This window comes from Anguilla anguilla, chromosome 15, assembly GCF_013347855.1.
Source record: "Anguilla anguilla isolate fAngAng1 chromosome 15, fAngAng1.pri, whole genome shotgun sequence".
Classification (NCBI taxonomy): domain Eukaryota; kingdom Metazoa; phylum Chordata; class Actinopteri; order Anguilliformes; family Anguillidae; genus Anguilla; species Anguilla anguilla.
Window position 1 is genome coordinate 30853219 of NC_049215.1, and position 22734 is coordinate 30875952.

General features: G+C 51.6%; 1 protein-coding gene across 1 annotated transcript in view; it reads right to left on the minus strand.

Annotated features, from left to right (window-relative positions):
• Positions 1 to 5510: 5510 nt before the first annotated feature.
• Positions 5511 to 22734, minus strand: part of LOC118214394 (unconventional myosin-XVI-like) — a 36845-nt gene continuing 19621 nt past the window's right edge. The window contains exons 14-19 of the mRNA XM_035394317.1: positions 21563 to 21794; positions 19562 to 19878; positions 18122 to 19186; positions 14768 to 14932; positions 14299 to 14384; positions 5511 to 6374 (exon numbers count right to left, since the gene is read on the minus strand). Of these exons, the coding sequence (XP_035250208.1) occupies positions 6219 to 6374; positions 14299 to 14384; positions 14768 to 14932; positions 18122 to 19186; positions 19562 to 19878; positions 21563 to 21794 (2021 nt within the window). The 3' untranslated portion in view covers positions 5511 to 6218. The remainder of the gene's footprint in view (positions 6375 to 14298; positions 14385 to 14767; positions 14933 to 18121; positions 19187 to 19561; positions 19879 to 21562; positions 21795 to 22734) is intronic.

Sequence of the window (22734 nt, forward strand, 5' to 3'; positions counted from 1 at the left end):
GACAAACTGCAGTAACTCACTCACCCCTTCAGCGAGTGAGTCAGCAAACTAATGACTCACTGCGTAAATGAGTGCCTGGGTGAGTGAGCGAGGGAGTGAGTGAGTGAGTGAGCGAGCGAGCGAGCGAGCAATGGAAAGGAGTCTTTCTCCTGTGATAAATTTTAATCGACAAATTAGTTAAAGTGACACTTCATTGTTCTTATAAACTCGGCTGAAGCAGAAGCAGCGATTTAATGGAAGGCGGTAAGCCTTTTAAATGCGGATGGCTTTAATTGCCGTTTTCGCGTTGCGTAATGCATGTTGTTATCGTTCAGCCACCCCTGTGGGACAGAGGGAAATGTGCGCCTTTATGCTGCGACCTTCATCCAGGGGACTGTGGAACTTTGCGGAACTGCAGCCTGATTCTACGAGGAGCTGTGTGTGGGGGTGTAGCTGGCACAGCCAAGCGGCTGAGTGTTGGGTTGTGGCCTGCACAGCCAAGAGGCTGAGTGTTGGGTTGTGGCCGGCACAGCCAAGCGGCTGAGTGTTGGGTTGTGGCCGGCACAGCCAAGCGGCTGAGTGTTGGGTTGTGGCCGGCACAGCCAAGCGGCTGAGTGTTGGGTTGTGGCCGGCACAGCCAAGCGGCTGACTGTTGGGTTGTGGCCAGCACAGACAAGCAGCTGAGTGTTGGGTTGTGGCTGGCACAGCCAAGCAGCTGAGTGTTGGGTTGTGGCCGGCACAGACAAGCAGCTGAGTGTTGGGTTGTGGCTGGCACAGCCAAGCAGCTGAGTGTTAGGCATGGCCGGCACAGACAAGCAGCTGAGCATGCCTGTCACAGTACGTGGCTGAGCATATGGGCGTGGCCAGCACAGTCCAGCGGCTACGTGTTAGGTGTGGCCATTACAGGTGACTGCCCCCAAGGGGCCTGTTAACACACATGGGGTGTGGGGTATTGGGGGCGGGCTCACAGGTTGCATGACGGCCATGGTAACAGCAGCAGAGCTGGGATGTTAGGCATGATTAAAGCACTGATTCAGCCCGAGGGCGTGTACCTGGGCCCAGCAGACTCGCCGAATCACTCCAGATTAATGAGAACGATGCTGCTGGGAAGATCGGAAATTCAAAGCGCGAGACACAACGGGCTTTTGCCTGCACTGACCTCTCCGGCACTCGTTTAAATAATAAAAAGAAATCTCCTCTCAGCTGGAGGCGTGACTCGGGAAGGCTCCTGCGGCTGTGGGAAGAGAGGCCTGTAAAAGGCAGAATAGGTGAGATGCTCTGTGAAAGGCCGACGGTACAGACAGACTGGCTTTACCGTGTTCACTAAGGGGCTCAATGTTTTCCCTCGATTTATGGAGACTCTGGCTCTCAGACCTCTTCCTGTGGGACCGACCGCATCTTTCGTAAGTGACGCGCCCTGAAAACAGTGCTCTGATTTGCATGACCACACCCACAACGTGCATGACCTCAACCCACTAGCGTAGCAGTTGCGCACCAAGCAGCACGTCAGTCACATCAGAGCAGCCCAGTGGTCAAGAAGAACTGAGCAGCTATGACATTAAAAAAAAACGATTCGCTCAAAATCGGCTGGAGAGCTGAAGACTCAGGTGGGGCAGGCGGTCTCCAATTTCAAAACAAACATCCAAATTCCACGGAGCGCAGGCGAAAGCGAGCGTACCTCAGATCAGCCGCGCCCGATTCGTGGTCCTGGCGCCGTTCGTGACTCTCCAGCTGTGTGCCTCTTCGGGATGGGGACGGGACGGGGAAACAGCCTTACAGGTGACCGCAGAGCCTCAGCCGAAAACCGAAAACCAACATGCAGCACATTCCTGTGTGCCAGGGCTGCCCCGCCCTGTTCCTGGAGCTCTACCATCCTGTAGGCTTTTCATTTCAACCCTAATTTGGCATACCTGATTTAACTAATTAGCAGCTCAATGAGATCTTTAGCTGTTCAATGAGGTGTGCTTTGTTTGGGTTGGACTGGAAACCTTGCAGGACAATAGATCTCCAGGAACAGGGTTGGGCAGCCCTGCTGTATGCTTTTCCAATGAGGGCGAATATGAGCAATAATAATAATAATGAACAATTTCCTGCAATAACAGAGTCAACTGTTACCTTTCTGTGCAAAAGAGTGATTTCACCACAACAGAAGAGCCAGTGGAGAGAGACAAACATAACTGTGGGAAAGTAGTCAACACCAGGCCCAGGAGAGACAGCGTTTTACACCAGGGTGAACAGACAGGACACGGGCACCCACACATCTGTGCTTTATTGCTGTACAGGAGTTCATATATAAAACAGCCAAAACAAGATACACAACAAGACACGCTTTATCCCCCTCCCCCCTCCACACACATTTAAGTGGAACAAAAACTTGCATTTAATTTACAAAAAGAGGGAGAGAGAGAGAGCAACAATTAAAAAGCATCAGAACGTTTTGCTGTTTTGAACGTGGAGTATGGCGTATGATCGCAGTGACCTTGTATTGAGAATTCATACAGCGTCTCTGAACCTTGGGCCAGCATTTCGGCCGCATTCCGAGTGCGGCAAGACAGGTCTGCCAATTTCACCCGGGTAAAAATATTTAGCACCCGTAGGAATGAGAGCATCACAGACATGACCATGCACACACAGGTGGGAAATAAAGGACTGACTGTACTGGGAATCTGAGACGGATTCAAACTCATGTTCGCTGAGATCTACAGGAGATCCGACACGATTCGTGCTCATACGGTCACAGCACATGGGGGAGGGGCCTCATTAACCAATGGTGGGAGGAGTTAAGAGTGTAAAAATTTGATCTCATGCACAGGGTGTGGAATGTTTTCACATGTATGGATTCACAGTGATATTCCCTACTATTGTTTCTATCTTAATACATTGTACTAACCGGAAATAGTATAATACTTCAAAACTGTGCTTGTTAACACTACTTGAATATTGCCTAGAAAACACTAAAGGTTAGCTTTAAATGGGGAATGTATGCATGTAGCACATAACGATAGAATCCACCTGACACCATGAAATCTTTGCTGAATTTGTAAGTGAATGTAAATAATAATGCCCAGGGTTTTTTAAAAAATGTTTAAAAAAACAAAAGCTTTCTTTAAATGTTTTGGCAGTGTCATAAGCCCACTTATACTTTCATTTCATATTGGACAGCCAGACACTTTCAGAAATAAAAATTATTGGAGGCAAGAAACCCACCATCACAAGAGAGAAAAACTGGGAGATCTGTGCTGTCAGTTATCTTTCCCGAGTGACAACATATCACTCTCTTTCCAAAGCTGGGAAGTTAACCTAATCCAAATGTTTAGAAAAACCATAACTCTAAATCTATTGACATATACAAACTGTTTTCCACTTTTAACAGCTGGCATGGAAACAGTCATTTTGGGCTTATATGAAACCCAAGGCTTCAAATAGCCCAGCCTGCTGCTCATGGTCTGACATCTACTACTGGAATGTATACGTACAGCCTAAGGTTTTCCCTCTTGGCACAAAGAGCCCATATAAAATTCAGCTCACTGGGAAAAAGTCAAATGAAAAGGATTTTCCAACCACACACAACATTGTGTGTGTCAAAAGGCGGCAGGGCCACGCCTCTGACCAGCAAAACTGAATCAGAAGCATACAGGTGTGCACGGTCCAGACTGTGCACAAATTTGGGAATGTTTCCACGCAACCTCCAAGCAAAAATCACGCACCTTAGCACCATGAAAATATGCATCCACGTGGTTTGGGATTAAACCTGTTCACGCACTCTGCCTGTAAACAAGAACCAAGGATTTCTATCGCATGTACGTACATGTGTACATTGGCATGTGTTGTATTTCTGGGTGCACGATTTTTAAAAATTTATTTTGCATTTGCCAGAATTAATAAGAAAAATGTCATGAAGAGAGAGATCTACAGTTCAAGGTGATGTTGCTTTGAGGTGCATCGAAGTCTGTCCAGCCTCTCTCTTCGTGATTGGATGGAATATTTTAACCTTAAATTCTACCAGAGATTATATAGACATACCAGATGCTGGTATAACTAATCAGATGCTGCTTCCTAACTACAGGATATTCCTGTCCTATTTAACAGAACAGAGCATGCGAGACTATTGGTCCTTGGTCACGCCTCTTAGAGAATCGTCAGGAGACGCAGCCAAATTGGAATGAGATGGATCTTTTTCTGCCGAGAATATGGAACCGAGCATCTGGTGAGTCTAAAGAATCTGTGGCTCACATCTGTGCATGACCCTTCTCGAAGGTATGCTTATGCTGCTGTGACTAATCAGAGACCATTGCCTAGCCTGCAGCAGCCTATCAAAGACCAAATCAGTGGCCAATCAGGGATCACCGGTTAAGCCACTGCAGTCCATCGAAAGCTTCAGAGACAGAGGTGAAGCGTCTGATGGACTTTCTTCTCTAAGCTGGGGCCTGATTCTGAGTTACCCTTGTACGAGCGAGAGGATTATCGTACCGCAGGGGCGTAAAACTCAGATTCCGGAGGACCACTGCATCCGCTGGTTTTCCTTCGTGCTCTCGCCCTCAAGTGCTTAAATTTAAGTCATGTATCGGGTAAAGGAATCTGCACACCCTGTTCTCAAGGCTTAAATTGGCTGCTGACTGAGTGGAATCGACAAAAACCTGCAAATACAAAAGTCAAAAAGGAATATGTGCAGATAGGAGGACCCTCAGGACCACAGCTTGACCCCAACCCCCCCCCCCCCCCCCCGTTCGATTGGAACAGGAGCACGTTGTGCTGCATACAGTCTTGTGCCTTTGAGTAAATGCATCCAAGGCTGATGAAACCTACACAGCACCGTTTCTAACAGTGTGCTTTACCCACGCTTGTGCTACTGGGGGGGGGGGGGGGCTTTTCTTAGCTAACATCATTTCCACATAAATATATCCATCGTGAACCCTAGAAGGGCTTAACATGAAGCATATCTATGGATTATATCATTTTCCACATTAAAATTATATTCACAGGATTAAAAAAAAAAAAAAAAAAAAAAAAAAAAAACTCCCATGGCTGACTTCAGTTCCAAGAGGAGCAGTCATTGGCAGACCTCCTGCGATATCACTCCTGAATTTGGGGGGGGCGCTGGGCGCCTTACATCTCCCAAGAGCGACTCTGGATCAGAGTGGACGTAACAGAGCCGGCTTAACGTGCACTGCAAAAACCTCAGAGTAGAATCGACTCTGACAGAATACTCTATCACTCTAATACAGTAGATACCGTCCCTGCTGGATTCCGTGAGAGTTGGTTTAACACCAGTAGCTTCGCTACGGTGCTTTAGGGTGCGGCCTGAGAAGAGCCTCAATCCCCTTTCTGAGGAGACCGTGGAAAACCATGGGGACATAGACATACTTTTATACAGGGCTCTAATACGTTTGGGTTCTTCTGATGACTCCGTCCCAACTCAGAGTGTATGAAGCCTCCCTCTTGTTGGTTTACACTCATCGCACTGAAGCGATCTGTCCATCTGTGAGTGTGTGTGCGTGTGTGGGCATGTGTGTGTGTGTGTGCGCGTGTGTGTGTGGGCATGTCTGTGTGTGTGTGTGTGTGTGGGCATGTCTGGGTGTGTGTGTGTGCAGGTGTGCATTGTGTGTGCGACTGTCTGTGGGCCAAGGCCAAGGCTGGTCTCTAGTCTCCAGCTGAGAGCTTGTGGAGTCGCTGGCCTTCCCTGAAGCTGTACCTCTGTCTCACAACTCGAGAAGCTCCTGAGCTCATCACAAATGGCTGTCTGTAAACTTCAGAGACGTCAGAAATGCCCATTTAATGCATTCAGCACCAATAGAGTGTGTGAGAGTGTTGTCTGCAGAGAAAGATGAAGTCTTTTTGAAAAGCCACAGGACCCCAGCGCCCGTGGATCAGTCTCCATGATGCAGGGGAACGCGTGAAAAAGGACAGACACACCGCAGACTGCGATTCAGCCGCTCCCTCTACACCGGGGTCAGACACCACCTGCGCCTCTCACAGTATTTGGCTTGGAGTCAGAGACAGAGAGAGGGAGGGAGGGAGAGAGAGAAAGAGAAAGAGAGGACAGAAGAGGAGAGAGAAAGAGGGAGACAGAGGGGGAGAGGCAAATGAGGGAAAGGGAGAGAGAAGAGGGAGAGGGGGGGAAAGAAAGAGAAGAGTAAGAGTCAGGCGGGTGAGAGAGAGAGGAGTGAGAGGGAGAGAGAGGCGAGAGAGAGAGGGCAGAGCACCAGCAGGTGAATGTTGATTGGCTGAAAGAGGGACCGTTACGGGAAGCCGGAGCTGTTCTTGCAGAGCGGGGGAGGGGTGGAGCCAGGCTCACGCTCCACGGCGTGGAGCAGGCGCTGCCAGTCAGTCCTGCGCCACTCCAGCAGCTCCTGCAGGGCGGCGCTCTTCTGCGACAGCCTCATCTGCGGCGTCACCTGAGGATGGGGGACAGACGCTTTAGGAAGTGCATGCTGATGCTGACGACGCCCAGATGTAGCCAGCAGCATGCCTGAGCTCGCAAGCCGAGCATATATCTGAGACATAAACGCGTCATGAAAGTGAACACTCAGAACAAGCACCGGCATCACCCCAACAAACACAGGGATTCCTGTGAATCCTTTCTTTAGCAGACTTTTATTTTTATTTTTTAATGAATGAAATTTGGTGCCCAGTGTGCACGCAACACCTCAACTGAAAGACCAATCCAGCCGCCCCCCCCCAGAAATGAGGTTTTTTAACCCGAGCCGAGCACAGAGGGAACTAATACCGTGGCGGCCACCATTCCTGGAAGCGCTGCAACCTGCTCCAGGGCCCTGCACAGCACAGCACGGGGCAGCTCTGCTAGCCAATAGCCTCAGGAAGCTTGTAGCAGAACCCCTGCGTTGCTGCTATCCCCGGCTGTACACTGCCGGCGTGGCCACCAATCCCGTTTGAGCCGAAGTAAACGAACATTACATTACATTACAGGCATTTAGCAGACGCTCTTATCCAGAGCGACTTACACAACTTTTACATAGCATTTTACATTGTATCCATTTATACAGCTGGATATATCCTGAAGCAATTTCGGTTAAGTACCTTGCTCAAGGGTACAACGGCAGTGTCCTACCGGGGAATCGAACCTGCGACCTTTCGGTTACAAGCCCAGTTCCTTACCCACTGTGCTACACTCCGTCCTCAGAGCCAGAGCGGCTCGAACGGGCCTGAGCTGCCGGAGAGCGCGTGCGTGCCGAGCGTAAGCGTAAGCGCGCGCTCGCGTGCGGCTAATGAATGAGCCCGCAGACACGCTGGGCTTTTAATACCCGGGTGTTTAAACTCCCAGGGGCTTGTAAATTCACCTGGTAAGAGTCAGACGCACGTAAAACCCACACACGAGGCGCCTGCTCTCTCTCTCTCTCCCCTTCGCAGTCAGAGAGAGAGAGAGAGAGAGAGAGAGAGAGAGAGAGAGAGAGTCTGGCTAATCAGCACAGGTCCCAGGTGCTAAAATAAGCTAATGAGCGTAGCAGCGGTAATGGGGTGGGGGGGGGGGGGGGGGGGGGGGGAGGCGTTATGTCACTTCTCGCTGTCAGACACACAGCCCTCTCGCGCGGATGCCAGGGACACTGAGACAAAACGGATGAAAGGAAAAAAGGTAAAAAGAAAAAGATGAGAAGCAAAAGAAGAGACTCTGAGGAAAAATAAAGAAGGGGGAAAAAGGTAGGAAGAAATAAAAGAAAGGGAGAAAGAGAGCAGGAACTGCAGAAAAACGAGGAGGATCTGCGTGAGCGTTCTCGGGGGGGGGTTCGTTTTTGGCATGCCCACCTGGGGAGTGTGTGTTGCTGAAGCAGCGCACGTAAAAAGAAAAGAAAAAAAAAAGTTTACTAGTACCCACAAGCAAAGCACAGAGAGATCCCTGAATCTGTACAAGACACAGAGCCCCCCCCCCCCCCCCCTTTAACACGGCAGCGACAGGAACATTTCACAAAATGTCAGCGCTAAATAAAGTGGCGACGCCCGACCTGTCTATCCCTCCGCACGGCGTGTTCGAACGCTACGCCGCCGCTGTCGAGGAATCCCAGCCAGCCGGCTCGCTCACACACACAGAGAGAGAGGGAGAGAGGGAGAGAGACAGGCTGTTCCGGATCGCGCCGTGCGCTATGTGATAGCCTGCATAATTCATCGTCTCTAATTCATAATTTACCTCCGTGCCGCCGCGGCTATTTTCAGCTCAGCTGTCGCTGCTGTGCTCATCTGCAGCTGCCTGCTTCACCCACCAGAGCGTCAAGGGCTCCCATTGTGATCTTCCCGCCAAATTATTACTGCGTTGAGAGACAAGTCCTGTATCTGCAGCGGTAACTGCTATATATCTGCAGTGATAAACGCCCTGTATCTGCAGGGATAAACGCCCTGTATCTGCAGGGATAAACGCCCTGTATCTGCAGTGATAAACCCCCCTGTATCTGCAGGGATAAACCCCCGGTATCTGCAGTGATAAACGCCCTGTATCTGCAGTGATAAACCCCCTGTATCTGCAGTGATAAACCCCCCTGTATCTGCAGGGATAAACCCCCGGTATCTGCAGTGATAAACGCCCTGTATCTGCAGTGATAAACCCCCTGTATCTGCAGTGATAAACCCCCCTGTATCTGCAGGGATAAACCCCCGGTATCTGCAGTGATAAACCCCCCTGTATCTGCAGTGATAAACGCCCTGTATCTGCAGGGATAAACACCCTGTATCTGCAGTGATAAACCCCCCTGTATCTGCAGGGATAAACCCCCCGGTATCTGCAGGGATAAACCCCCGGTATCTGCAGTGATAAACGCCCTGTATCTGCAGTGATAAACCCCCTGTATCTGCAGTGATAAACCCCCCTGTATCTGCAGGGATAAACCCCCCGGTATCTGCAGTGATAAACCCCCGGTATCTGCAGTGATAAACCCCCTGTGTATGCAGTACTAAACGCCCTGTATCTGCACATACTAAATGTCTAATTTTTCAGGAGCCGTAGATATAGATTTTGAATATTTTCTGGTGCAAAAGAGCTTATTTAAATTCCTTCAGGAAAAAAAGGCCCTGAATTCTCCAGGACTGAGCACTGTTAAAGCAGTTGCCCTGAGCATACAGCAGGGATCATCAACTCTGGCCCTCGAATCCAAATCCAGCCCTGGTTTTCTTTTCTCCCGGGTAACTAGTGCTACCAATTGGCCAGACTGTCTTCACACCTGACTCCCAGGCAAAGGGTGCGTGGAAAACCAGCAGTTCTTGGCCCTCGAGGACCGTGAGTTGCTGATTCCTGGTATGCAGGGTGAAGCCCCCCATGTCACATCCGTTCCAGAGAGAAAGGGGAATACAAGTATTCTAAATTTCATACCACAGGCTGCGATTCAGAAAAGACCACAAGGTTTGTTCTACAAAAATGCATTAAGTCCGGATATAGGAGTGAAACCAGGACGTCTCCACATCAAACGTCCATAGGCGAATGGCTGCAGGAACACATCTGTGCACATGTGCATGGGTGCATGTGTATGTGCATGCACATCAATGCACGTGTATGTGCATGTGTATGTGTTTGTTTATGTGCGTGTGCGTATGTGTGCATGTGCATATATATGCATTTCCATGAGGATGGACTAGCAGATGTGCACAAATAAAAAATATGCCAGCTGGTTGTACGCCAATGTTTGTTTACGGATTAGTGGAATCCTGCAGGTCTTCAAGTGTGATTGGATTTCAGAGCGTGCCAGGAGAGTAAAAGCACAGCAACTGTAACTTGGGGTAAAAGAGCTGTAGGATGGTACAGTACCTCTGGGTAAAAGCACAGCTACCGTAACTCTGGGTAGAAGCACAGCTGTAGGGTTCTACTGTAACTCGGGGTAAAAGCACAGCTGTAGGGTTCCACTGTAACTCTGGGTAAAAGCACAGCTGTAGAGTGGTACTGTAACTCAGGGTAAAAGCACAGCTGTAATGTGGTACTGTAACTCTGGGTAAAAGCACAGCTGTAGGGTGGTACAGTACCTCTGGGTAAAAGCACAGCTACTGTAACTCTGGGTAGAAGCCCAGCAGTAGGGTTCTACTATAACTAGGGGGAAAAGCACAGCTGTAGGGTTCCACTGTAACTCTGGGTAAAAGCACAGCTGTAGGGTGCTACTGTAGATCTGGGTAAAAGCACAGTTGTAAGGCGCTACTGTAGGTGAGCTGTTTATGGGGGGAAAAAAGTCCTGCATTCTGAGTGGCGTGCTGCTGCTCTACCCCCTCTTAAATAAACAGACGCCTCTCACTCAGCACAGAAGCGGATTGAGAGAGGGAACCAAGAGTGACGGAAACCTGGCAACCCCCTGATTTTAAGAGACAGTTTAAGACTCGACTCACTTAATAACAGACAGGCGAGAAAGCAGCAGGGGCAGGCTGGGGGGGGGGCTTTCTTTGGCAGAGAGGAGCGTGCGAGGCGCCCATGGACGAGCCGGCTGATTGGTGCTTTAATTAATGGCTGAGTGGAGCCCGAGAGCTGGGGCGAGCTCACCGTTCAGCCACTCAGGATAATCTGATTTCTCCCGTTCCTCTCTCTCCAATCCCGGGATTTACTGCGCTGTCTGCAGGGTAAGCCTTTAAAGGCACGCTCCCGTCCCACGCGAGCTGTCCCCCCGAACCGTGGCACGACCGGCTCCGCCCCCTCCGATCGCACGCACACGCGCAGCGCGCACCACGCAGCCACGGCGGCCTCTTTAATGAGACCGCCTGACCGCGAATTAAATCTGAATATGGGAAGCCCGCTCGATTAAATACATGGCTTTGCGCCTTTTTAATGAGCCCAGACATACGAGAGGGCGTTTCCCGCGGGCCAGCGTTGAAGGGAAACGGAGATTGTTTTTTAAACGTTTCTGAAGTGCTGGTTCTGTCTGTTCCGACATGCAAACTTCAGAGCATTTGACTCTACTATGAAAGGCAGTTTGCCAAGCACACATCGATATTAGCGCAGCAAACTAACCCTTTAAGGCGTAAGATCAAATATGCGATCAGAATGTTCTTAACTGAACATTCTAATGCTGATGTAACAAGCACTACTGGTAATTCAGAGCAACGGAGTTCTAGAACACCGATTTAGAATTCTGAAAAAAAAAAAAACATTCCAAGAAACGAACTCTTCAGAAGGCAGACGAGACAGACACTCCACAGCTCCAGAAGCCATTCCAACGGCTGCAGATTTTTTATTTATTTATTTTCCACAGCTCAACGACCTTCCGGAAAAGCTGGGTGAACGTGCATGAGAGGCAGCACACACACACGAAGCGAGGGAGCGGTGGAGATGGCGTGCGAACGCTGCGGTCTTCGGCTGAGCCGAGGGTCGTTGTCACATTAGCCCACGCGCTCCTGCGCACTTCCTCGAGAGCGGGGAGGAATTTCAGGAATGGAGCTTTCGACTAGAAGATTATTTCCAGTGAGGAATACCACTTTCAAAATGTAGGACAAGAATTCCCAGCCAGGAATGGCACTTTCAAATATAGGAGAAGAATCCCCAGTGCAGAACGGCACTTTAGGAAAAAAAAGAAAAAAAAAAGGAGGAGAGGTCTCTGTAGGTATGGCATCTACATTCCACAAAAGTGAAATGTCTTTCCTCGAATGTGCCTTTGACAAGTTTCCATGTCACATTTGTTAAAAGCATGCAGTGGCTCTTGGGCACTTTCCCACTTTGGTGGGTGTTCTCCAGTAATAGAGAAATGTCAGAATCTGAGTCACATGATACGGGACAGCATCAGGGATGCTTCAGTCAGCTGCCATCGCTAAGGGCATGCACACCTGCAGTAGTTATTTATTGGCAATTAGCAAAGCTATTAATTGGCAAAAATCACAAATTCTGCAGCATTCTCAGATTTATTTCAACAGGATAAATTCTGGCTAGTCTGTCTTCAATTCCCAAAGCATATTTATGACAAAACACTCCATCCAACAGTTATGTACATAAGAAATAAAATCATAAGAAATCCCCAAAATTGACTAGCCAGGTTTCAGTACAATGTATCATATGACAATGACGTTTCCTGGAGTATAGCTCATACTTTTAAGTGACTTGACTTTACTAAAGTAAACTGTCTAGAAAAAAAAATAATTTTTAAAATTAAGACAAGCTGTCTTAAAAATCTTGTTACATCCTCAAAATTGAGAAGCAAGGGAATGCTACAGTAAAATATAATTAAGAAAAAAACTATTATCGTTGGGGGTTATTGCCAATGGATAATTGCTACACAGACCATACCTTGTAGACCACACCCTCGGTGAGCACACAATGTAAAACTAAAGTGGTGTACCCTCAATGGAAATATGTCTCTGTCCTCTCTTTAGTGATGCAGAAGCAAAATGTAGCACTGAAACATGCCGTTCACAGAAGCTGTATTTGGCAAATATAAGCAGTGCAGTGCAGTGCCTTGCAGGGGGAGGGGTGAAGAACCTGACGGGGGGGTGGGGGGGGGCAGCTTTCAGAGCAGCACTGCAGAGTCAGTAACATTCCAGACTCACCCCATACCAAAATCTGAGGGGCAAAGCTAGCCCTCCTACCTCAGAGAGCAGCTCCTGTTCCAAAGGGTGAGAAGTTCAGATGACCCCTCTGCAAGGACATACACAGGAAGACAAGACAATCCCCTTTAAACAGAGAGAAACACAGGAGGACAAGACAATCCCTTTAAACAGAGAGAAACACAACACAGGAAGACAAGACAATCCCTTTAAACAGAGAGACCAAACACAGGAAGACAAGACAATCCCTTTAAACAGAGAGAAACCCAACACAGGAAGACAAGACAATCCCTTTAAAGAGAGAAACACAACACAGGAAGACAAGACAATCCCCTTTAAACAGAGAGACCAAACACAGGAGGACAAGACAATCCCCTTTAAACAGAGAGAAACACAACACAGGAAGACAAGACAATCCACCTTTAAACAGAGAGACCAAACACAGGAGGACAAGACAATCCCCTTTAAAGAGAGAAACACAACACAGGAAGACAAGACAATCCCCTTTAAAGAGAGAGAAACTCAACACAGGAAGACAAGACAATCCCCTTTAAACAGAGAGAAACTCAACACAGGAAGACAAGACAATCCAAGAAATGGAGAGTTCTCCCCCACCCTGGTGTTAAAGATGAACAGGGTAGCCAGGTGTCAGCCTGGAATGAACTGTAGAAAACAAGAGCCCCTAGAACAGGAAGTCTCTCCATTTTTACAGGAACTCCCCCCTCTTTACAAGTGAACCGCTTTCCCTGGAGCGTGGCGAGCTCCTCATCGCTATAGAAGGAGCAGGAGGTCAAAGCTAAAGGGGATCACCTCCCGAGCCGCAGCATGAAGAGAAGGACGTTCGGGAAGACATAAAACCAGCTCCCGCTTTCCTGGGGGGGGGGGGGGGGGGGGGCATAACCCTCACATTTTCACGGTTTTTACAAGTTCTTTCTTTGAACTCAGTTCCGAGCAGCGCACCGTTCCCGCCCAGTGTCAGCATGCTATTGGGTATCTTCATGAGGCACAGCCTCAGGAAAAACAGTGGCCCTCGTTCTCCTGTTCAGAGCGCGAGCGAGGTAAACATGGCCGGGGAGCTGGGGGAACGCGGCGGGAACAGTGGCGGGAACGGCGGGGTGAGAGCGTAACGACAGCCGAAGGGGCGGGAGTTCGGTTTCACTTCAGGGGCAGGTCGAGATCTCTCGCCCCACAGCGGAGCTGCGGTGATTGAATAATTCAAGCTTTATTTAAAGCACAGAAGGAACCGCCACACTGTCCCTGCGTGCACCGAAGACCTTGTCGGTGCCGCACGGTCATGTGACCTTTGATATGCAAGAGCGGGAAAAAGGGGGGGGGGGGTGTCGGTAGGGTTCGTGAGACGTGTTGCACAGCTGCAGTTCCACCACTCTATGAGTGGGAAGAGAACCGGGGGAATTCTGGGTAACACAAGTGTAATGTGTGAAGCGGCTGATCACGTGCGGAGAAAGACACCTTTAATCCCGCCATCAGTGAGACAAAGGAAAACACGCCAGTCTGATGCATGTAGTGAGATAGGGAGCTGCACTACGCACAGATACATCATTTTTAAAATGGCTTCAGCATTCATCGCGTTACATAATGACGGACTACGGTTAAGCCACAGAGAGAGAAACTCAGCCGGCAGGATAAATGAGGGGTTTCTGAATGGGAAGTCATCAGCGCTAATAGCCCTGGTGGCAGAAAGGGTCACGGATCACGTCAGTTTGACTCGTTTGTTTCATCCGTGACCACCGTAACTGGCTTCTGTGACTTACAGCCCCACGCCCCCACACAGCACAAGCCTGTGTCCATGTCATGCGAGCCGCTACAGTCTCATGAACTGTAAGATCGTAAGATCGGGGGGGTCTTTACCTGGCTGTGATGGCTATCCAGGTGTCTGTGGAGGGAAGAAGTCGCAGAGACATTCAACCTGGGATGACCCTCATCTTCCAGCGAGCCTACACACACATACACAACAGCACAAACACAGCCGTGAGTACACGCAGGTAACACAAACACAGGCGTGAGTACACGCAGGTAACACAAACACAGCCGTGAGTACACGCAGGTAACACAAACACAGCCGTGAGTACACGCAGGTAACACAAACACAGCCGTGAGTACACGCAGGTAACACAAACACAGGCGTGAGTACACGCAGGTAACACAAACACAGCCGTGAGTACACGCAGGTAACACAAACACAGCTGTCAGTCTGCACAGGTAACACAAACACAGCCATGCGTCTGCACAGGTAACACAAACACAGGCGTGAGTCTTCACAGGACAGGGACGGAACAGTGATGTCACTCTGCCCCACCTCCCTGACCTCTGACCTTACCGTTGGAGAGCTGGTTGCCATTCTCGGGAAGCAGGGGGCAGTGGAGGTGCGGGTGGTGGTGGTGGGGGGCGGCGTGGTTGTTCGCATTCTTGTCCTGGAGCTGGGGGGAGGGCGAGGTCATGCCAGATTCATCCCGTCCCGACAGGTTGATGTTGGAGTTGAACCCTGAGGAGAACCACACAGACACCCCTTTTGGGTCAGCCAAACCCAGGTCCAGTCAAAACCCAAAAGAGGTTAAAAAGAAGTGTTCTTATTGGTCAATGCACCACACTTCTGACTTTACAGCTTAATTCCATGCACCACAGCTCAGTCTTTCACACACAGGTAAGCGAATCGATTCAAGTCCACGGCTGCATCCATTATCGCACCATCACTGAAAAAACCGTGGCGGTTGTTTCTGAAGGGAAACCTCCATTATCTCCCGTGACTTCAGCTCAGACGGAGGCCAGCGAGCCGTGCCGTGCCGTGCCGTGCCCTGCTAACGAGCTACAGCCAGACCTCTCTCTCCGCACACGGACCGCTATACTAATGACCGCGGCCTGCAGGCTGCCTGCCGGCTAGCTACCGCTCTTTCACAGCGCAATCACAGAGCGCTGGCCCCCCCGCTTCAGAGGCTCTGTACGCTAAACTGAGACGCGGGGGTAAACCGTTCGAGCGAGATGTGGAATCGCGTTCCTGTTCGTTCCACCCGGGAACGCTCCGCCACCCTCCAACTGTCCGCCAACCGACAACCGTAACCGAGGCGGCCAGTTTGAACCGGACGTTCGAATGTAACGTTTGAACGTTTGGTCCGAACGTTCGAACGTAACCGAATAAACGGGCAGGTTAAGGAAGCTGAGAAAAGCGCATCGGAGCAGGAGGAATCTCACTTTTAAAGCATGATTATTATGGACTAAATGCGACTTCACAGGCTCTCACTGCGAATCTTCCCACTGCCGTTCCTGCTATGCCTGCACAGAAAGGAGAGCATGCAGAGATGAGAGCTGGTCTTCCAGGGCAAACCTCTGATAGTATTTTTTTTTTTTTACTGCACAGGAGTTTAAACAGAGCCAATTAGGCATGCGTTTCCTGCACAGGAGCCCAATCTCCAGGCCGGGCCACGCCTCGCGGGCCCCTGTGCTCCTGAACAGGGGATGGGGGGTGGGAGGGGGAAGGAGCCGAGCTGTGCCACGCTGCTCGGTGATCAAACTGCATCATGGGAAGGGGAGGAGCCGATAATTACAGAGATGGCTGTAACGCGAGCCTGGCAGCAGCAGCAGTGTCTGGAGATGTGTTCCAGGCCTACATCAAACGCGACCGCTCGGTACGAAACGAGCGTTTCCCCCCCCCCCCCCCAGAACGCTTTCGCTGAATTCACAGACCATAAAGGCGGGATAAGCAACGAGAACCATCTTCGGCGTTCACCGCGACAGTCACGTTTAGAAACTAATTTGAGAAAAGCGAGCCCCCACAGACTCCACCCTAACGATCTGCCTGTGAGGAACGTCATCATCATCATCATCGGTGCGTACATCACACAGCTTCCTGGCGGCGGCAGTGGCAGCGGCATGCCGCCGGCCGGCTCGCTGAGGGACCAGCGCCGGTAAATCACCGGGGGCCGGTGCGTTTGGTGCCAGGCTCCTCCTCGCGGTCGGCGGCCGTACACGCCGTCCTCGGTCAGGCACATGGCTGCCTTCGCTCGCGTGAATTCCAGCATCGGTCCAGCTCGTCAAAAAGGGAAATGCAAGAGAGTTCATCCCAGAGTCCGGGTACTGTGGCATGGGAGGGGGGGGTGGGGTGACTGACCTGCATTGACCTCATCTCACAATTCATGGATACACCCCCACCCCCCCACCTCCAAAATAGCAAAAAAAAAAGAAACCAGGACATGAAAAACTGCCCCCATAAGCAATACCCCATCATAAATCACTGGAGTGGGACTCTGGTGTCTAATTCATTAACTTTCAACCCCGTTGCCGGGATATCTGGGGGGTTGGGGGGGGGGGGGGGGGGGGGTGAGGGGGGGAGTGTCTCGGGGCGTCTCACTCGGGTGAGGAATAGCAGGGGGCGGGGAGGTCATGTGACTCTTCCCACTGGCCAGGACGTTGAGCCAAGGCATGGTTAGAGAGGCCTCCATGTGTGCTCGTAAATCTGTGTGATGCATTGAGCATTCCCATCCAGTGCATTTAATTAAAAACAAAGACGGGGGGGAGTGGGCTTGGGGGGGGGAATCAAAGGGTGTCTGTGCTGTGCGCAGTGTGAGAGAGTTTTAGCATTTTGAGCGAAATATCATGAATGGAGGCCGCACACACAGCGCTCGCCAAAACAAAGATGGGAGGGGGATCACGAGGGGGAGGGGGGGTTGGGGTGGAGAAGCTCTTTTCCCAGCCAGCCAGTCGCAACCGCGGTCCAACGGCTGCCGATGACGACAGCACGCGGTGGAAGCTCCGCCCCCCCCCTCGTGCGGTCAGAAAATGACAGATGCGCTTGAGCTGTGCGTCTGACAGTCCTCCTACAGAGAGGGGTTCTGTTCAATGCCCCGCAGGAGGAGAGCTCTCCGGCCGAACCCAAAGCCCGGCAGGGCTTCTGCTCTTTGATTCGGCCCGTTTTCACCTGATAAAACCCATATGGACCTCTGGAACGCCACCACAGATGCTCAGTAACGCTGGGAACCTCTTTTAACCGGGGGAAAACCCAGGGAGTGGAAGCTCAGCGTCATGCTCTTAATAAAAAACGAGTAGAAATTTTACACTGCAGGACTGGTGCTTATTATTCAACAATGGCTCTTTTCTTCTGAAGAAAGAGGGCCGGCTTCTACGTTGCCAAGCACATGCAATAAAATGTGCTTTTAATCATAATCCATTATTACAGAAAAACAGGCAGGACCATCGCCCATACGTCTTCCTATCAGCTTTACGTGAGCAATATCCTCTGAGGAAGTGCGGATTAAACTTCCAGTTTTCACTCTGCTCGGTGTGTGGTTCAGGGCGATCTGTGTGGTTTGCAGGGTGTTTGCTGTGTGGTGTAGAGTCCTAGGTGTATAGAAGGCATTAGGGTGTGTGCAAGGCGTTTGTCTGGTGGGGTCTGTGTAGTGCATGTGTTTGGCAGGGTGTGTGCAGGGTGTGTGTAGCGGGGTGTGTGCGTAGGGTGTGTATTTGGCGGGGTGTGTGTAGCGGGGTGTGTGTTTGGCAGGGTGTGTGTAGCGGGGTGTGTGCAGGGTGTGTGTAGCAGGGTATGTGCAGGGTGTGTGCAGGGTGTGTGTTTGGCAGGGTGTGTGTAGCGGGGTGTGTGCAGGGTGTGTGTAGCAGGGTGTGTGCAGGGTGTGTGCGTAGGGTGTGTGTTTGGCGGGGTGCCCGTCGGGCGTCGGCCCCTCACCCGACTCGCGGATCTTCCTGCCGGCGGGCGACTTGCGCAGGAGGGTGCGGCCGGCGCTGAACAGGGTGGTGAGCTCGTCCAGGGGGCTGGTGAGGGGGCGGGAGGAGGCGGGGTTAAAGAGCAGCGGGGAGGAGGAGCAGGAGTGCGCCCGTCGGGGTTCGGGACGCCCCGTCTTCACGGGGGAGAACGGGGGCCTGCCGGGACCCAGGGGGGGCTCCTCCGGACCCTGGTGACCCCTCTGGGACAGCCTGGGGGAGTCGGAGGACAGGGACCCCCCACGGGTCAACAACGGCCCCTCGGGGGGGAAGGAGAAGTGGGAGGGGGGTCGGTAAGGGGGCGGGGCCTGAGACGGGGGAGGGGTGAGGGGCGGGGTGGATTTGTCTGGCATGAACGCGAACAGGCTGGGGGAGGAGTCGGCCCTTTGACGGGCGTACTGGGGCGAGATCGGGCTGCTCCCCTCACTCTGCGCCGGGTAGCTCAGGCTGGTGTCCAGAACCGGCAGCTTCTTCACCTCCAGAGGGGTGAGGGGGGACTCGTCCGAGGTGGGGGAGCGGGCCGGGGGGGACGGGGGGAACACCAGCAAGGGGGGCCGGTGGGGCAGTAGGTTGGGGAAGGGGGGCGGGATCTCTCGAGCGCCCGGGACAGGAAGGTACTCCGACGGCTTCCTGATCTCCAGAGTCTGGGGAGGAGAGAACGCCACGCGATTGGCCAGAGCCGCCTTCGTCACCACGGTTGCGGCCTCCGGTGGGAAATACTTCATTTCCTCGTAGACGGCCTCACCCGGCTCGGCGGTGGCGGCAGGGGCGGTGGCGGTCTTGGAGCTTGCCGCCATCTCGATGTACACCTCGTCCTCCTCCGGGGGGCGGTAGAGGCTGAACACACCGCAGTGGGGCCCCGAGCCGGGCCCCCCCTTGGAGACGCAGGACAGCTTGATCTCGGTGGGGCGCGGGGGGCAGATCTCCTCGAACGAGCCCGTCAGCTTGGTGTTGGGGCTGCGTATCGGTTTCGGGGGCGGGACCTTCCTGGCGGTGTAGTCGTCGCTGTGCGGCCGAGGCTTGGAAAGCTCTGCGTCAGAAGAGCAGAAATGCTAACCAATCACACGCAACCGTGCAATTCTGGCCAACCAATAAAATGGGAGATTAAGAAACAGCATTGAAATAATCAAGTTGAAATAACCAGGGCTTTACAAACAGACACTTTACAGCAAATCACACATTCTATAAAGCATAACATTTCGAACGCAAATTCAGTCTCTTTTTGTGTTTTTGAGAAAAGATATCCTTTCCATATTCAAATTTATTTTAGGCACCTATACTTTGTATATAGGCATAGATAAAGGGTAAAGATAAGTTATCTGCCCTAGTGGTAATTCATTTTATTTTAATACAAAGTGCTGTTTTTTTAGATGAAAGTTACATTAGTCGGTCGGGGGCAACTGACCATCCACGGGGGGCTCTTTGAGGCCCAGGGCCAGGCAGGCACTGACGGCCTCGTACGAGGCGCTCAGCCTGGTGCTGGGGTCCCTCTTGGGTTTTGGGGGGGGCTGTTTCCGTGGCGATGGCAGGCTGCTGCTGCCGCCGCCTCCCCCGTCCTCGCTGGCCGGCTCTCGGGAGGCCGTCTTGATCGACGACGCAGCGGCGGACTGTACCAAGTTCTCCAGGGCGAGGGGGAGGGGCCCGGAGCTGCTGCGGTAATGCCTGATCAGCCGGCCCCCCCCAGCGACGCCGTCCTGGACCCTTCCGCTCGACTCCGAGGCCCTGGGCAGACGACAACAACCAGGATCCTCAACCGCACGACTATCCCTCAGCTCCCTCTTTCCTCACTCCCCCCTGCCTAAAACAACCTCTCCCCCTCTCCTCCTCTCCTCCTCTCTCTCTCAGGTCACAGCATCTCCGCGCAACGTGCGGATTAATCACTCATCATTAAATCAATTTCATTGCGTTAAAAATTCATCACATCACGCACGTGGCCTAAAACTCCAACCTCAGTGGCGTCCTGCGAGCTCGAGTGTTCATCGCATGACAGAGTGAAGGTTATAACCTCCTACCTTTACTCTGCCGTCACCTCACAAATAAACACACATCCTGTGTTTGCTGCTGGGCACCTGCTAACACATTTAGTGAGAACCAACAGAGAGGATAAAGGACCAGCAGAAGTAGCTTATTTACTGTATCAATAGTTTAAGTCTAATCTACTTCCTGTCATTCTAAAGCATGATATGGGTTCTTTGGGCTTGATATTTGCCTCTTAATCTGGAAGCACCATCTGCTGCTTCTGTGGGGGACTGGGGGGGGGGGGGGGGGGATTTAAATCTAAAGAGAAATCGGACAGAGGGCAACCTTAATCCAGCCTATGGCATGGCTTTAAAATGTACACAGAGGTCCACATTCAGACCCGCCAGCTGAAAAGAAAAACACCACAAGTTCCTGACCAATCCCCTCCCGCCCCCCATACACACACACACACACACACTTATAATACCAAGACATGGACTTGGATGAGCCAGAGAGATGACCACTGGTCAGTGGTTCTGAGTGATGTCAATGGGGAGAGACAAAGGTTAAATGAAAGACAAAGGTCCCGACCCCCTGAGCCTCCCACCCCCTGAGAGATGGTGGGACCTTTGACTATCACCCTTAACACTTGATTGGCTGCTTACAAGCAGGGCTGGCCCACAGCTCTCTCAACCAATGATAAGCTCCGGGGCTAATGAACCGGTTTGAAAAGAAATGATACCATTGGACATGAAACCGACACAAACACCAAAAGAGAGAAACATGGCTGAGGCATACTACTGTCCCTAAATCCCCCACAACAAGCTGAAATCCAAGGGCCAAAATGAACTGGTTGGCTGTACTTGGCAGTCAACAAAAAACACTGACAGCACATTTTCTAAAAACTTACTAGCTGAAATAATTATGTTGATTAAACATATGAACTGTTTGCAATGAGTGTGACTCAACCTCTAATTATTCTTATAATTTTGGATTGAAAGGTTTATTTATTACCACAGAAACACTCTCCTATATATCTTTCTAGTATTTCAAAGTAATTAACGAGGGAACAGGATTTATTTAGTCAGCTAATCAAATGGAGAATAATTAGGCTGATTAAGACACTGGGACCGGGATACCGGAAATTAATCACACTTCAAAACATACTTATTGTTTTGATAAGTACCATGGGACCTGCAATCACTGTTGTGAACCAGACCTTGAGTTTAACGCCTCCTCTGAAAGATTAAGGGTGATTCACACACTGACACCATCCCAACTGTAGTCCAGATGAACACGTGTTTCCTAAGTTACCATTGGTATTTTTTTTCCCCACCAACCCTAGACTGACTTCCCATTCACTAATGTTGGGTTTTAATTAAACCATTGACAGCGAGCTTGGAAGCCTCCTATTGGAGGTGAGGGGGGGGGGGCGGAGTTTCCTCACCGGCTGAGTGGCTCCTCCTCCTTGCCCAGGGGCTCCGGCCTCTCTGCGGCGTGGGAGCCGTTCAGCGCGTTGCGGACACGGTCGTTCTCGCGGGCGATGTCTGAGGCGTTCTGGATGACCAGACTGTCGTAGGCCTGCAGTCCCTGGTCTTCTGCCCCCTGCAGGAAACGCTGGATACTGCAGGCCTCCCGCTGGGAATCGCTCATCCTTCGCACCAGCCAGCCCCTAACCACTGACCCGGCGACACACACACAGCCCTGAACCACTGACACGGCAACACACACAGCCCTTAACCACTGACACGGCAACACACACAGCCCTGAACCACTGACACAGAAACACACACAGCCCTGAACCACTGACCCGGCGACACACACATAGCCCTGAACCACTGACACGGCAACACACACAGCCCTGAACCACTGACACGGCAACACACACAGCCCTGAACCACTGACATGGCAACACACACAGCCCTGAACCACTGACATGGCAACACACACAGCCCTGAACCACTGACACGGCAACACACACAGCCCTGAACCACTGACCCGGCGACACACACACAGCCCTGAACCACTGACACGGCGACACACACAGCCCTGAACCACTGACACGGCAACACACACACAGCCCTGAACCACTGACACGGCAACACACACACAGCCCTGAACCACTGACACGGCGACACACACAGCCCTGAACCACTGACCCGGCGACACACACACAGCCCTGAACCACTGACCCGGCGACACACACACAGCCCTGAACCACTGACACGGCGACACACACAGCCCTGAACCACTGACACGGCAACACACACACAGCCCTGAACCACTGACACGGCAACACACACACAGCCCTGAACCACTGACACGGCGACACACACAGCCCTGAACCACTGACCCGGCGACACACACACAGCCCTGAACCACTGACACGGCGACACACACAGCCCTGAACCACTGACCCGGCGACACACACACAGCCCTGAACCACTGACACGGCGACACACACAGCCCTGAACCACTGACACGGCAACACACACAGCCCTGAACCACTGACACGGCAACACACACAGCCCTGAACCACTGACACGGCGACACACACAGCCCTGAACCACTGACACGGCAACACACACAGCCCTGAACCACTGACATGGCAACACACAC